Source organism: Ixodes scapularis, unplaced genomic scaffold, assembly GCF_016920785.2.
Source record: "Ixodes scapularis isolate PalLabHiFi unplaced genomic scaffold, ASM1692078v2 PGA_scaffold4__175_contigs__length_147842914, whole genome shotgun sequence".
Lineage (NCBI taxonomy): Eukaryota > Metazoa > Arthropoda > Arachnida > Ixodida > Ixodidae > Ixodes > Ixodes scapularis.
The window spans coordinates 123,045,223-123,060,860 of record NW_024609879.1 but is presented as its reverse complement, the minus strand read 5'-3'; the positions used below and the strand labels follow the sequence as shown (position 1 = coordinate 123,060,860).

General features: G+C 47.1%; 2 protein-coding genes across 2 annotated transcripts in view; one reads left to right on the top strand and one right to left on the bottom strand.

Annotated features, from left to right (window-relative positions):
- The window catches only part of LOC115309616 (ubiquitin carboxyl-terminal hydrolase 47), a 78,164-nt gene extending 68,089 nt beyond the window's left edge, over positions 1–10,075 (top strand). The window contains exons 31-33 of the mRNA XM_029967884.4: positions 1,764–1,835; positions 6,716–6,862; positions 8,022–10,075. Coding sequence (XP_029823744.2) covers positions 1,764–1,835; positions 6,716–6,860 — 217 coding nt within the window. The 3' untranslated portion in view covers positions 6,861–6,862; positions 8,022–10,075. The remainder of the gene's footprint in view (positions 1–1,763; positions 1,836–6,715; positions 6,863–8,021) is intronic.
- Positions 10,076–10,834: 759 nt separating this feature from the next.
- The window catches only part of LOC8024230, a 36,208-nt gene continuing 31,404 nt past the window's right edge, over positions 10,835–15,638 (bottom strand). The window contains exons 3-5 of the mRNA XM_029967870.2: positions 14,228–14,399; positions 12,171–12,305; positions 10,835–11,713 (exon numbers count right to left, since the gene is read on the bottom strand). Of these exons, the coding sequence (XP_029823730.2) occupies positions 11,583–11,713; positions 12,171–12,305; positions 14,228–14,399 (438 nt within the window). The 3' untranslated portion in view covers positions 10,835–11,582. The remainder of the gene's footprint in view (positions 11,714–12,170; positions 12,306–14,227; positions 14,400–15,638) is intronic.

The window sequence follows — 15,638 nt, the reverse complement described above, 5'->3', positions numbered from 1 at the left end:
TGCACTTTGTCGTACTGCACTCTGTTAGCAACCATACTCGTTGTCACCTCAAGAACCATAGTAAAAGGAAGTCAAACCCTTTACAAAGAGTAGTGATTTCCCCTTGGTGTAGAGAATTAAGAATACACGTGCATTTTAGACTAGATACATCTTACCTTATGAAGACGTACACGTTTCAAACGCCAAAAGCATCGCTTATTCCTCCGACAATCAAATCTCGTAAGAACTACTTCGCGCAGTGTATAAACAATGCGCAAAACTTTCTTTTTTCTTAAAATGCAAACTACTATAGTCACAAAAAAAAAAAAAAATTTTAATGCTTGAAGAAAATTAGACACAAGGGCTACCTAGATGGGAGCGACGCAATGGGTGTTTCTTAATTAACACACTCTACAACTTTTGTATTGGAAGCTTTGCGCACAAACTAGTATTTCAAAAAGTTGGCTAGTCAATCCGCGTTAATTGACCGGTTCGGCGCGCCTCAAGAAATACCTCAACTTACTCAATAGGACTGCGAAGTCGTGGCACAAATTAGCCGAAACGACCCGTGCATAGGTAACCCCGAAAATTGAACGCCTAGCCGGTTTTATCAAAGCCTGGGTAAAAAAAAAAAAAATGAAAGACGTTTACAACACCCTGTAACGCCGAATTAGAGTGCAGCTCTTGAAGAAGAGAAGGGGAGGGTATACACTCCTCCTCACCTCCTTATTCTCCCCCTTACTCCTCTTCCTCTTCTCCTTCACCTCCTCCTTCTGCCCTCATCCTTCAGCCTCCTCCTTCCTCCCCCTTCTCCTCCTCCCCACGCGCTGCAGCATGGGAAATGTCCCATAATGCACCACGAGTCCCGCATTGCATTATGGGATATTTCCCATAATGCACGGCGCGGTTACGGCGACGCTGCTCAAGCCGGAAAAGGGTGCCTAAAAGCTGCGCTCTAAAAAGGAAAGACCCCTGATTGGAGCTCTCTCCGAGCAAGGTGAACCTAGACTTCATGGGGGAAAAAATGTTTATCTACAGCTTCATTTCGTGTCGCCCCGTAGCACAGCCTGCACCAAACTGTCTGTAAGGCTGCTTTGTTCTTTGTGAACTGCATCCCCATTGTTCCTTATTTCCGTTTCGGCGTCGCAAGTCTTCTAAGCGTTCGGATCGCACTCACATTCTCTAGAATTTGAAGAATTGGACGGTCAGGTCCCGGTTTCTCCATCGTGAGTGCCATTGTGTGCCAGTTCGTATGTCAGACATTGAGAGTAGGCATTGGAAAACATTGAATCTGGGGGGGAAAGAAAGTAAACCCCGAGAGAATACCCGTATTTTCAGGGAAAAGAAACCCCAAAAACAAGGAATTGTTTTTATAAAGCGCAGAAACTCATACTTTATGGCATGATCTGCTTGCAATACGCTAGGGAAATAGCAACGGGGTATGTTTGCTTGCATTGTGCCAATGACGTAGGATTACACTTGTTTATGGCATGCTAAATAATGTGGCAAAGATGTGTTGTGCTTGACAGTTACCATTTGCTGGAACTAGCTTAATAAGGAGTCAACAGTGGAGCTGAAAAACAATTTATTTTTAGAGATTTTAGCGGGGAGAGGAGAGGGAGTGGGGGGGTCTCTCTAAGAGTGTTTGCAGTTCACCAACTGTTTTCATGGTTCTGACCCTCCCATCAGGGGTTTATGACTAAATTTCGCTCAAAGGGTGTGACTTTGGTATTAGCTTCTTCAAAATCCTTGCTTTCTCTTTTCTCTCTTTTTCTTGGCATTAGGGATAAGACGGAACCCTTGAAGGAGCTCACGGAGGAAGAGAAACGGGAAATTTCTAACCGGGAGAATGTCAGGTAAGGGGACAGCAGTCCGACTTGTCGTTGGTATTCCGCCAACGCACTTTTGAGATTACTTGTCGACGTTTGCTATGTTTTCAATTGAGAAAACCCCATGCAAGGCTGCTCGTAGTGGAAGGACGTTTACCACACTCTAATTGGCTGCCCTCATAATTTTGCTAAAAAAACAAAAGGGGGCCAGCAGTCTTTACGCAGCAATCTCTAATCGATGCGACTGTTCCCACGTGAAGCGTGGTGGTTCCCGAAACCGATTGTGCTTCCAGCGCTAGAGGCATTGCGGTAGCTTGTTTCGCTTTACTTGTGGGCGAAGCCAAAGGACAAGCATTGTTGCCCCGAACGGCACTTGCACCGCACGAACACGCGTGATTGGCAGGGACGCCGAAAGCACGGAGCTTGCTCCTGCATCTTCTGCTGTGCTCGCACTCAAAGTGGAATGGAGTATGGCAGTTGCATTACAGCCGTCCCGTGGACGTGACTTTAGTTTTCCGTTTTAGTGTACTTTGTCGTCCGTTCAGGTCGGCGTGCCAAGATTGGCTCGCAACACACGAGTGATCCAACTGCGTTGTATGGGTGTTTTTTTTCGCGAATGGGTATTTTTATCAGCTGCATCCGGCATCTTAAAAATAATTGGTGCCCATCGTGGAGCTTGTACAACAGCTTTCAAGCGTCAAATTCTGTGTTTTAAGTTTTGGGTTGTTTATTAGGGTATATCCTTTTTGTTGAACCTTACTTCTGTTAAACACCAGTTATCTGTAATACGGCATTTAGGTTTTTATATTCATTAAGGACTTACCGTATTTATTCGAATATAGGTCGACCTTTTTTTTTCGGAAATGTTGTCAAAAATTAAGGGTCGACCTATAATCGTGACCAAAAAATTTCGACCTAATTCGCGACCAAAATTTGAAACCCTACAGAGGATATGGAGCTATCAATCACCTAGCCGGCATGGCGGTAGAGCCGCGCGGCTTCTTGTTTCAAAAAGCTTTTGATGCACAAAAACAACCGAACAGCAGCAGCCGACAGCCCGTGTCCACCGCCGGCTACGGCTCTCGCGCACATTCCCTCGGCGTCGGGTTTCGCCATCATGCCTGTAGCAGGTGTTGCCTGTAGCGTTCCCCTCGCTGGGCAAGGGGGAAGGGGAGAGAGAGGAACGCGATGCGCCATGCACTTTGCCCTCCTATGCGCTCCATTCCTCTCCCTTGCAAACGCGCACAAAAAAAAAAAAATCGGAGGTATTTTAGTTTTTTTTTTTTTTCGGCGGGTCGCGTGTTGCTCACGGGGCTCGCAGCGTTGCTCATGTCTTTGTATTTGGTCTTTCGTTGCTCGCCCGTCTCCACCTTCTTTCGTTTCTTCGTGTCGTCATTTTACGACGGTGTCAGTGAGGTATTGTTGCCAATTTGTGAGGATGTCTACCAAGCTGACGAAGCTTCGGACGATGATATGTCCGGAAGTTCTGATGATGAATAAGTTTTTGACATCGCCCTGTGATTTAGCTGAGAGTGCTGTAAATAAAGGTTTGTTTCTTTTGCCCTAACTTTCCCCTGTTCCTTAAAAAAAAAGAAAGGTCGACCTATATTTGAATTATTTTTTTTTTTATTCTCGGTGGGCTCAATAAATAGGGGTCGACCTATTTTCGTGGTCGACCTATTTTCGGGTAAATACGGTAACAAAAAATTGCCGCATTTCCTCGTGGTGAATGATATTGATTGGGGCGAAACTCTGGTAGTGCTTGTCTGCGTAGACGCTGAGCCGCAGCATGCCGAGCCTTTCGTTCGTTTTCATTCCTGTCAGAAAGGGAATGTGTGGTATGGAACGTGGTTATATACGCATTTGAGCATTTGACCGCAGCGCCCTCTCATCTATAAACGTTGAGCCAGTGCATGCAAAGTTTAACGCGATTATATACGCATTTGCGTCTATAATCGCTCAAAAGAGGGCACTGCATGACTGCAGCGCCCTCTTTTGTATAGACCGTTTTATCATGGGTAGCGCCATTTTGAGAGCGAGAGTGAAAAGGGGAGAGGGCTACCGGCGCTTTCCTCCTTTCTGATTGTGTAGAAAGAGTGAAAGTCCCGGATGAGAGGCTTGGCCGGTGTTGGGCGTCTGCAGTGCCCCAACTTCGTTGGCGCTTTCTTCCACGTTTCAAACTCCCGAACTTAATTAGAGCCGTGGTCTTCGATGGCGACAGTCCCCCGGTCATCGGGACACCATTGCTGGGTGATAGGGTGCACGAATAACGACAGAAAGCTTCGAATACTGTCCGAGGGCCTATGTAGCTTGCATAGAATCCGGCAAAGCAAATACGGCTGGAATGTTTTTAAGCTCAATTGCTTTCCGCATGACTGGAAATGATGAAACATTTATATATTTTTGCTTGCAATCGGTCTTTTTCAACGTAGCCGCTTTTAGTTGTAATCAACAAGCGACACACGAAACGGGAACCTCAATTAACTTTGTAAACGCCCGGAGCTGCTACGTATCGTCTTGCTGTGCTGTTTTTATCTTCGTGTCCCTGTTCTTATATCTCCTTGTGAATGAACGACGAAGACGCTCTAGGTGTACTTTTATCGAACCGCAGAAAGCCTCGAAGCAGCCACGAATTATTTTACTGTTTGATGCATTATTTTGAGTACTCACCTCCATTTTCTATCGCTGGCACGTTCGCTACCGCTGTTCCCCCCGTCGCCACACTGGCGGATGCCATGACTCAAACAAAGAAACGTGCACGCTGGGCTCGAAAACGCAGATCGCAACACACGAGACGTTTCTGCAGCGACTATCAAGCGCCTCAAAGCGCCTTAGTCAACGGAAACAACCCACCAGCGGCACGGCACGTTCGCTACCGCTGTTCCCCCCGTCGCCACACTGGCGGATGCCATGACTCAAACAAAGAAACGTGCACGCTGGGCTCGAAAACGCAGATCGCAACACACGAGACGTTCCTGCAGCGACTATCAAGCGCCTCAAAGCGCCTTAGTCAACGGAAACAACCCACCAGCGGCACGGCACGTTCGCTACCGCTGTTCCCCCCGTCGCCACACTGGCGGATGCCATGACTCAAACAAAGAAACGTGCACGCTGGGCTCGAAAACGCAGATCGCAACACACGAGACGTTCCTGCAGCGACTATCAAGCGCCTCAAAGCGCCTTAGTCAACGGAAACAACCCACCAGCGGCACTTCAAGGAGCGCTTTTGCCGTCTCTCTGGTATCGCGCAGGAGATCGCGATTAAAAAACAAACAAACAAACAACAATAGAACTACGTTTTCAACAATTTCCAGCCTCACCCGGAGGCGGAAATGAGCCTTCAACTAAGTGTTGTAGATGATAAAATCGAGTCAGTCAGCACTGCAAATTATCACTATTAAGATAAATTCAGTTACGAAATTTTACAAGCTGAAACAGCAGTTATCATGAGCAAATTCGCATGCACATTGCGAGCGTACCCCATGTTCATCGGCGGTACAGCGTTCGGTGCGCGCTCCATTCACGAAATGTTCCGAGCGAACTTGAGAGGATGGCGTTGAGGAAACGCCTTTTCGGTTTACGGACGCAATCCACTGCCGCCGGAGACAGGGGTCATGTGGAAAGCGGTGGAGCTCAAAGACATTGCAGCCGCTCTCGCCTTGCCGGGTTCCTTGCAAGCTACATGTCCTCGGACGGTATTCTATGCTTTCTGTTTTTATTCCTGCACCCTATGACCCAGCAATGGTGTCCCGATGACCGGGGAACTGTTGCCATCGAAGCCTCTGGCTCTAATTAAGTTTGCGAGTTTAAAACAGGAAAGAAAGCGCGAACAAAGTTCGGGCACAGCAGACATCCAACACCGGCCAAGCCTCTCATCCGGGGCTTTCACCCTTTCTACACAATCAGAAAGAAGGAAAGCGCCGGTAGCCCTTTCCCCTTTTCTCTCTCGCCCTCTTTCAGTAAAACGGTCTATAGACGTTGAGCGGCTACATGCAACGTTTCATCCATGAGATCCCCAGCTTTTGAGTTACTACCACATCTCAGAGCCCCCTACTCGGCCCGCAGTCATGGCCGAGTGGTTAAGGCGATGGACTAGAAATCCATTGGGGTCTCTCCGCACAAATTCAAGTCCTGTCAACTGCGCATTTTTTTTTTTTCCTATAGGGAGTATTTACTGGCGGCCATAGCTGTGTGCGCAACTGCAGAGCGCGTGCTGACGGCGAGCTTCCACAGTTCTTTTTCAGCGTGCATTCCACAACCATCAAGATTGCCGGTCTTAGCAGCCTATATGTGACCTCGCTCTGAACGTGCGCTAGAGCACCCACAAATATGGCGTCCAGTGAATACTCCCTATACGAGCATGTGAGCTCACGAGCACCAGCAAGATCGATATGAGCACGGACGCCGGACGGACAAGGCTAGACCCTAAGGAGCTTCGCCCCTAAACTTTTACCATTCTCTTAAACAGGCACGCGTTTTTTTAACCGGAATCCGAGTTGTAAACCATATCGAAAGATAAGCACTCGTGTTCCAAAACGTTTGGGCGCCTCAAACATTTTAGAAGCAACCAGATGTTTCCGAGAAATCTCATATCCACTTGCCAGAAAAAGACGCGCACGCATCGGGTAGGGTCATGCGCGTTTGTGCAGACAGAGTCTTAGCCTGACTCTTAGCGTTCCCCCCCGTCTTACGACCACCTGCTCGACGTTTCTTTCGGCCGCTGTGCCACGGCGCCGGGAACACGTCTTTGATGATCATTGCACTTGCCACGTCCTCAAACGTGGCCCATAGCGATTTCTGCCCAACAACACTGCACCGACTCCCGCGACCCCATCTGTCGGCACACTTTAGGACCACCTTTGACGTGCAGAGCGCGTTGGGTTAACGTTGGCATGCCCACTCGGCAGGGCGCACAAGAGCCTGCAGACGACGACGTCCGTGCGCAAGGAGCGGGCGCTCAAGATCTACACGGGGAGCCCCCCGAGCAACGCCTCCGGCGCCCTCTCCGACGCCAAGCCCAGCCTCCACTCTGTGCCTATCGACCTGGACTGAGCGTGAGTCGGTGCCTCTTGGCTGTACACCCTGTGGGAGTATGGGGTGCGGTGATATCGGCTGGCCTCGCGGCGTTCGGGGCGGGGTGGCACAATAAGCGTGCGGGGAGTCCCCTCAAGCCACGTTTCCTTTTGTCAAAGGGTAGCAGTCGTCATAGATCAGATCAGAGCAAAATTTCAAGGGCAGGGCTGACCCCACCCCACCCCACCCCACCCCACCCCACCCCACCCGACCCGACCCGACCCGACCCGACCCGACCCGACCCGACCCAACCCTGTCAGATCCGAAAATCAGGTCGGGTTTGGGTTTTCAAGCCTGCACAGATCTCTAGCAGTCTTTTTTCATAGTTTAGCACACCAAAGGAGCCCCATGCACGCTTTACCCCGTTTGCTGGCGCTGGACTGGATCGGACCAGCTCATATTGCCGCTGACTGTACATGTCTTTAGCTTTTGTCGGAGTTCGGCAGACGTTGCAACAATAGTACCACCATCCCAAGCAGCTTGAAGCAGGCAGTCGACCTGGAGCCCGTGCAAAGCCCGATATTGCACCTGTGAGAGTTTGTCTGTGTAGAAGGTTCAATGTTTTATCTTTATGGGTCACTTTTGAGTCTGTATATGTCAGTGTTGGGCCTGTCTGGCCCCATTGTTGGATCTATGTGTCCCAGTGTGGAGTTTATGCCTGCCAGAGTTGGGCCTAATGGACTGGATCGTCCAATCAAGACCAACATGGGTCTCATTTCCATATGTTGCTTGGAATTCGTGCCCCAGATCTTAACAGCGGGGGAAAGCCAAACAAAAAGTTAGGGCACAAGCAAGCTGGTGGAAGTTTAACAAAATTTTAGGCAAACCCCCGAGGCTAGGGAAAAGACGGAGGACAACACAACGCACAGACTCTCGGAGACACACGGACGAAGGACGACACAGACACTCTGTGTGTTGGGTCGTCCATCTTTTCCCCGGTCTCGGGGGTTTGTCTGAAATTATGGAAAAGCTGCAAAAAATGTTACCCGTTTGCATGCCATCTTCAACATGTGCATTCAGAAGAACTGAACCCATCTCAGTAATTCCGTCCACAGGCCGGGCATCTCAATTAGCATTCCGTAAATTCCGCTGGACGTTATGACACATTTGTGTAAATGTTGGCTTTCTCCATCTTTTCAGAAGCCTTGGGACAGTTTGCAAGTGCTCTTTTTTAAGAAACGATGAGGGTAGCAGGATCAGCACAAAGGAAAAAAAAAAGCCCGGAGGGATTCAAGGATTCTTGCCGTCAGCGACGACGGACCAGTACGTCGTTGAGCTTCAACCCACCCAACGCCGGCATCATGCCAACGTCAAGCTGAAGTCAGCAACACACAACGGGGTGGTGTTTAAATGTTTCTTCCGTTTATTTTTTTCTTTATGCTTGTTTTTTAATTGGTGACCTTTAAACCCCCAAACTGCAACATTGCCCTCCCAAATTGTATGGACAAGAAACGAAGACTTGGAACTTGGCACGTAGTGTCACTTTTGAAGTGAAGTGAAGAGAGGCTGGCGGCGACATCGTGACGTGGCTGCATACATTAAACGCGTTAGGTATTATGATGCCTGGAGTCGTTGCAACGCCGTCTGGAAGTCGGTCATATCCAGAGTCTCCCAGATTGGGTCTGGGACCGCTCTGGAGCGCTCCCAGTTCGAGCCCGGTTTCGGTTGCCTTAGATTGCGGTTCAGAGCGATGCACTGATCTTGACTCCCGGTCAGTTTGCGCAGCCTGTCACATGCGCAGCCGCCGTTTTACGCCAAGGAATAAACTTTACGCCAAGCTCCAACTTTCTGGCTTCGAGGAAACACCGCGATTGCTTTACGTCGTTGCTGTTTCGGTCAATATCCTTTTTTTTTTTTTTTTTACATTTGTGTTTGAAGTTTAGTCTTTCAGTAGCTGCAAACTGTATGTGTTTTTGCTACTTTTGTAACGCAACTGTGAGGAGAGTGTGCCTGATCACACTTCTCACCAGGGTGAGGATGGATGTCGACACGACTTATAATCGTGGAATGATGGCCAGAAGGTTTGGTACAGTTGAACGGTTTCGACGGAACTCTGAACTGAGCAGAAGCAGTGTTAACCGAACCGGACAGCTCAATTTGGTTTCTGGCTACACAAGCTTTTTTTAAGATATTGATCGAAGAGTTCGGGCTGTCTAGATAAAAAGGAGTGAGTGGCAATGTTTCGAGAAAACAGGAGATACCTCGTTTACTTCTTTCAATCTGGGGAAGGTACCTAGTCGACCCCAGGCAGCGATCCTCAAATGCAGCAACTTTTTCGGGAGTTGCGGATTGCGTTTCAATGCTTGCATCCTTCTCTTTCTGGTTTACGTCATCGATACCGCACGTCAAGAATTGCAGTGAGACGGCAAACTTGTCTCGTTTGAAGATGGTTGCCTCGGACGATTCAAATGCTTTCTACAGATTGAGCTGTCTAGGGGGTGCAGATTTCAAAAGCTCGCAGAGTAAGAGCAGAGGAAAGATTTGCGGGCAAACCAGAGTTAATATAATGTGAGTCTCTTCGAGTTTCATTCGAGGTTTCCACGAAAGCCGTACAGTTAAGCAAGAGGTAAGGCCGTGGCAGGTTTGTGCACATTGTCAAGACAAGGCAAGCGTTGAAAGTTTCACGGCGGGATTGGTGAGGTGCGGTTGTGATAGTTGGTACGGCAGAGTCCATAATGTTTTGGCGAAGCATTTCTGTGTGGGCAGAAATTTGACAGTTTTTCTTGTTTTGAGTTTAGAGAAAGTTGCTGCACCCACAAGGTCGGAGCTGTGAGCCTTCTGGCACCTTGAAGTTGCTTTGACTTTTGTTGCACACTCGACTGTTTGTCTGCAACCCTTGTCAGAAAATATGGCTGTCGGCTTTTAAAGCTGGGGTGGGGAGGGGTCTCGGTACCATCTGCCTGTAATTGTGTTGCCAAAGGTGTTCTTTTTATTTTTTTTTTAAATCTTTGCTAGTGCTTGTTTCCCCTTCCCTTTGTTTAGATCTCCCCGCCTCCTGCCGCGGTTGTAAGTTTAGTCTGTTGCCAGCATTGTATTTCGTACTTGTATTATTGCTATTATTATTATTATTAATATTATTACAATGTGAAGCGTGTTGTTTTCAATTGATGCCGACCCAGGCAAACAGCTTCTTGTCAGTTTTATTTATTGAATCGAGGGTTTATTACGACAAGGAATAAAAGTGACGGACTTTACCTGGTCGTGTCTGGGTGTTGTGATGTTTTTAAGGTTTTGGGCATTGGTTCTGTTTTTCATATACACTTGTACATAAATGAGAGATGTGCAATATAACTGCATTGAAACACCAGGCATAGTGCAACAAGCTCCACTGTTCATAGTAATTCATCAAAATAATTCACTCTGCAAATTTTCTTATTGGTTCTTTGTTTGACTTATGTGAAACCTGCAAGTGTGCGTGCATAGCTTTGCGACTTTTCACCAAATTCGCCCATGCAATAGACCTATTGCTATGTTACCCAAGCATCAAGGAGAATGCAAGAATTGGTGTTCCACGCGCCGCACGTGCTGGCGTCAGCGGTAACTTTTCTAAAGCAAATACCTAAAACATAGCCTCTTGCACGTGCGTTTGTCAATGCTTTATTTTGGTTATTTTACTTTGAGTCTTTTATACGGGGAAGGCATGCGCATGTGGCGCGTGGAACACCAATCCCTGCACTCTCCTTGATGCTTGGGTAATAAAGCAAATGGTCTATAGGGGCATGTTGGAAAGCTACGAGTCCATGACTCCCTACATATGCAGCATTCCAAAAGGCGCAAAGCAGTTTTCAGCTCTGAACTGCTCATTACTCTTTCCAAAAGGCAAAACCAATAAGACAATATAGGCAGTTATGTAAGCTGTGGCAAAGGTTATGTATGAGCTGCCAGTTATCAGTCAAGCATTTAAAGCATAGACTGCATGGAGATTCTGTATTTTTGCAGGAGACCAACAATGGTACAACAGTAACAACACTTTATTTGTATCACAGAAGCTTTCACACAAAGGACATGCACCTCAATTTCAGCTGGTATCCACTTAAGCTTGTACCTCTTGAACTTGCTAATAAGATAATGCCTCACAAATATCTGATTGGGTGAGGGAATGAGGGGGCAGCCAGCCTGATTTGGAGAATAAACTAATTTACCTTTACGTTGTGGGCACATTATAGTCCAATGACAAAACGCATAGGCTGTCTTGGACATACTTTGATCTTTGAGTGTTTTTCTGCCAAGGTACTGCATGTGTATATACCGCCTGCTGAAGGTACATTCACGTTGACCTAGTTTGTTTTTTTTGTCGGGCAGTCATGTTTGTACACCATCAAAGCCGAGATTGTTTGATGCGCTTCATTAGGCAATGGTTAAATGCACATCGAAAGCATGTTGCATGTGTGTGGACTCTTATCGTAGACATAGAATCTGTGGTCGTTCGCCTATCTCAAACCTTGTTGAGGACCTTTGTACAGGAATGTTGTTTAGGAGTTCATCGACCTTAGAAAGTGCACTGAATACATTTATAGCTGATGCCAGTGAAAAAAAAAAAAAAAAAAAAAAAGTTCAAGTTCCTTACCTCACATAACCCTAGTCTGGACAGCGGTAGGAAAAGCAAGAAGAGGTAACTTTGGTTCTGCGGCAATCGTACTGCGACCACAGCAAAAACACCCAGTTGACAGTTGTGTTCGACCTAGGACATGTTACGCCAGCCTATGTTGGAAGTATAGGAGCTGGCTGCCGGCACTTCCAAAGCGCAACCGCCATGAGCACACCTATTGCCAGAACAAGCGCCGCAGCCGTAATTCCCAGCCACAGGCCGTTGACGACGAAACTGCCGTCGTCTGCAAATGGAAGAGGCACGAGGGCAAGATGGCGTTACGCGGAGTTCGGAACGAGTGAAAATTCTAATTACTTCTTGGACTCGGATGTGCCTGATGGACGCACTGTGTTTCAGATACGTCGCATCAGAAGAAGAAAAAATGTCCACGTGACCTTTATAGTTTGTGCTGTTTTCAGGTTTGTACAGTGTTTACAAACATCGAGACATAAACACGGAGTTCTTTGGAATAACCGAAAACTTAACTTTTTTCTATTGTTTTGTTCGCAGAGAAGACATATCTGCTTTGTTGCACCAACAACCATGTAATGAAATTTCTGCTGTGTCACGTTACAAATCCTCCGCCACATTTGCTTGTGCATCCTATCGTTATCGGAGCTATTGGAACGATCTACTAAAACTCTGCCTAGCATCCACCGGGTTGTGCTACGTAATCACAGGGACTGCTGTGGAGGGCTTACCAAAGCAGCGATCCTCGTCCGAGTAGTCGCCGCAGTTGTTCCAGCGATCGCAGCGCCATCGTGCATCGATGCAGTGGCCATTGTTGCAAAGAAACCGTCCTTGGTCCTCCCCACAGGTCCAGTTGGCATCGTTTTCTGCAAACAGACTTTGCATAGACGCACTCGGACGTGCAGATCTCCCACAGAGTTTTGTGGATATGTATAGCTTCCTTTGTAATTTGATCATGGCGGACGGCTCGCATGCTGAGTACTTGTGTGCATAGCATATCTTCGACCAGATATCTACGCTCAGTGATGGGTATGTGTTGCCTCAGACCACCAGTGATTTCCCTACACACTCCCGAGGGGGGTGTACAACTTCCCCTGTTTTTCTGAAGGTCTCTATTCTCAATGCCCCCCCCCCCCCCCCCCCCTAATTTCAATCCTTGGGAAAACCCCTGCCTCAGACGCAGCATGATGCAAACAGGGAAACGACCAATACGCGTGCTAATAAATAAAAATTTCTGACCCTCATTTTTTTTATATATATTACTCACGCGTCCTGTAAAGTGTGTGTACATAGCTGAAGCGATACACGATAATCGACGTGTAGAAAATAAAAAAAACTCAGAAATGTTCAACTCTTACACTGTGCAAGCACAAGCTCCCATCTTTGGGAAGTGCTTCTGTTGCGCAGGTTTTTGTGCAGCCGAGTTACGTCCTAATACGAGGAAGTTGCGCTTGTAGCTTCGGGTGTTCTTGTTTTCCTTCTTTTTTCGTCTTTTTTTTTTTTTTTTTTGATTTGGTTAGATTTTTTTTTGTCAACGTCCTCACAAAAAAAAAAAAAGTATTCAGCGATAGAAGCGAAAAGTGCATATCACGCATACAGCACAACATTCGTTTCAATAAAAAAAAACAAGCACAAAACAAGCATCTACCTCATAATTGATGATGAGGCGCTCTTGATAAAAAAATTCCAAAGCACGTAGTGCTCACCGCATACGTTTCTCGGTAAACTTATTACTGTTGCGCAAGCTGCCGCGGCGATGGCAGCTTGCGACGTGGAGAGTGACGTCACTAGCCTTTCATACAAAGTTTCACAATAAAAAAAAATATCCTAAAATTAGTGTATTCATGGTAAAATGAAAATTTCCTTGGACTGCATTACTCGTGGTCGCGGACGTCAGGGAATGCGCGATATTTACTAATTAGATCGCTAATTACCTAAAATTACTAATCATTGTTTTATTTAGTGAAAGTAGTCATGGTTCCAATTAGAAACTTGCGTCGTCGAAAACCACTAAATCAGTCATTGGAAAGACTTTAAGCGCGTGAGAAGCGTAGTAGTGCACTAAAGTTACCACTCGTGGAGCAGGTACAAGGCTGGGGCTCTCATGAGACGAAAAAATCGCGCGAACGCCTTACTGCAATCGTCAGTCTTATATATATCCTGCTCCACGAGTGGCAACTTCAGTCCACTGCTACGCTTCTCATGCGCTCAAAGTCTTTGTGAAAATGACTGATGTAGGTGTTTTTGACGGCGCTCATCAAGTTTCTGATTAGGACCATGTGTCTATTTTCACTAACTAAAGAGTTAATTAGTCATTTCAGTTAATTAGCAAACTAACTAGTAAGTATCGCGCATTTTCTGGCGTCCGCCACCACGAGTTATGTGGTTCCGAGAAAACTATCCTTTTACCTCGAATGCACTAATTTTAGGAATTTTTGTCACTTTTACGTGAAACACCCTGTATATAAAAAGTTCTGGGTACAGCGCATTTACTTTTCTTTCGAGGTGATACCACAGCCTCGCTGTCCAACCACCTTTACAGCGTGGATTGGAACCCCGACTTTTTCGTTTGCATATTTTGTCCTGGAACTGTTATCCTTGAATAAAACGTAAATCACCGCTAGATAAGTTCGCACATAAGATGGTCGAGTTTGTTGCATGAAGGTTAGAGGAATGTTAGTGTTACGTTACTTCAACCCTGCTGTTACATTGCATTCGCAGAGGCCTAAAACCATCAAAATACGTTTTTCCTTTAATTATTATTATTTCGTTTAAGTTTTGAATTTACCTTTACGTTCGACAAAGGCGGTGAGGACCAGGTTAAAGCCTCGTCTGGCGGCCAAGCCCGTGAAGAAATTCCAGATGAAAATCAGCTGGTTATTGATGGACTCGAAGGCTCTCGGGTAAGTGTCCTCCAAGGAACCGCAAAAACGGCTCACCAGCGACCGGAGACCTTGGATCTAGGTGGAAAAACCATAGGGTTGTATCAATACTCGAAGACGTCACGTTAGTAGATCCCCGACCCGCCCTGAGCGGCAAACACCCCAAAGCTTGATGAGAGTAATACCCCTGTTACACGGGCACACTTAAAGGAGCTGTGCAACGATATTCAATTGGAATGTTTTTCTCTCTACACTAGCTTACTGGCACACCTCGGACTCAAGGATACTCACACGCAACACCATTGGCCAAGAAACTCCTTTGTTGTGGTGTAATTTCAAGGACAAAAGCGATCATTTTCATTCAATCTCTCCTTTGCAAAATTTGATGACGTAACTCGGGGATCGCAGTACACCCAAGTGACGATATTTGAATGCGGTTCACAGATTGGACCCGAGCAATGCGTGGGCACTCGACTTGGGCTCGTGACAATTGCTAGCTCGAGAAGCATTCGGGTTGTGACCCGTGTCCAATCGCTGCAACGACGACAACAGCCGAGCCATAACAATGTCTGGAACTCAGCGCGTGTCCTGCGCTTTGCCAACCCCTGCGCGTGGCTATGATCAACACTGGCGGCATATAATCGGCTCCAGATCACGTGGCCGCTTGTTCTGGCTGCGAGTTGAGGGGGTGAACGCCGCTCGTTTTTCTTAAATTTGTTTCTGGGACTTCTATTGCGTGGGGTGAAAAACGAACGCGTGTTTCATAGGTCATTAACGTTAGGGATCCGATTTAAGCGGTATTTGTGCACAGTACAAAAATTGTTGCATCGCTCCTTTAAAGGCGGCATCTGTGCTGCCAAGTTCTCACGTGGCAGCACAGATGCCGCACTATACCCTCGGACAGCTATTTCAAAAGAAGTGAAGAGAGCGCGTGCACTGCTTTGATGGGTGCTCAGGATGCTCAAGCGCACGTTCGCCCATAGCTCTGACTGCATCGCCGCAGAATGTTGTCGGCAAGTATTGTGCGCTAATTGTGGTTTAGCGTAACTGCAGTTAAGTGTGCCCGTGTAACAGGGGTATAACAGGGGTATTACATGGGCACCCTTAACCGCGGTTAACTCAGCGTTAACTGCTGTTATGCGGCACCACAGTTTCCGCACTATACTCTCGGACAGCTATTTCAGAAGTAGTGAAGAGCGCACGTGCACTGTTTTGATGGTTGCTCAAGATGCTCAAGCGCACGTTCTCACATAGCTTTGACTGCATAGCCGCAGAATGTTGTCCGCCAATATTGTGCGCTAACTGTGGCTTGTGTAA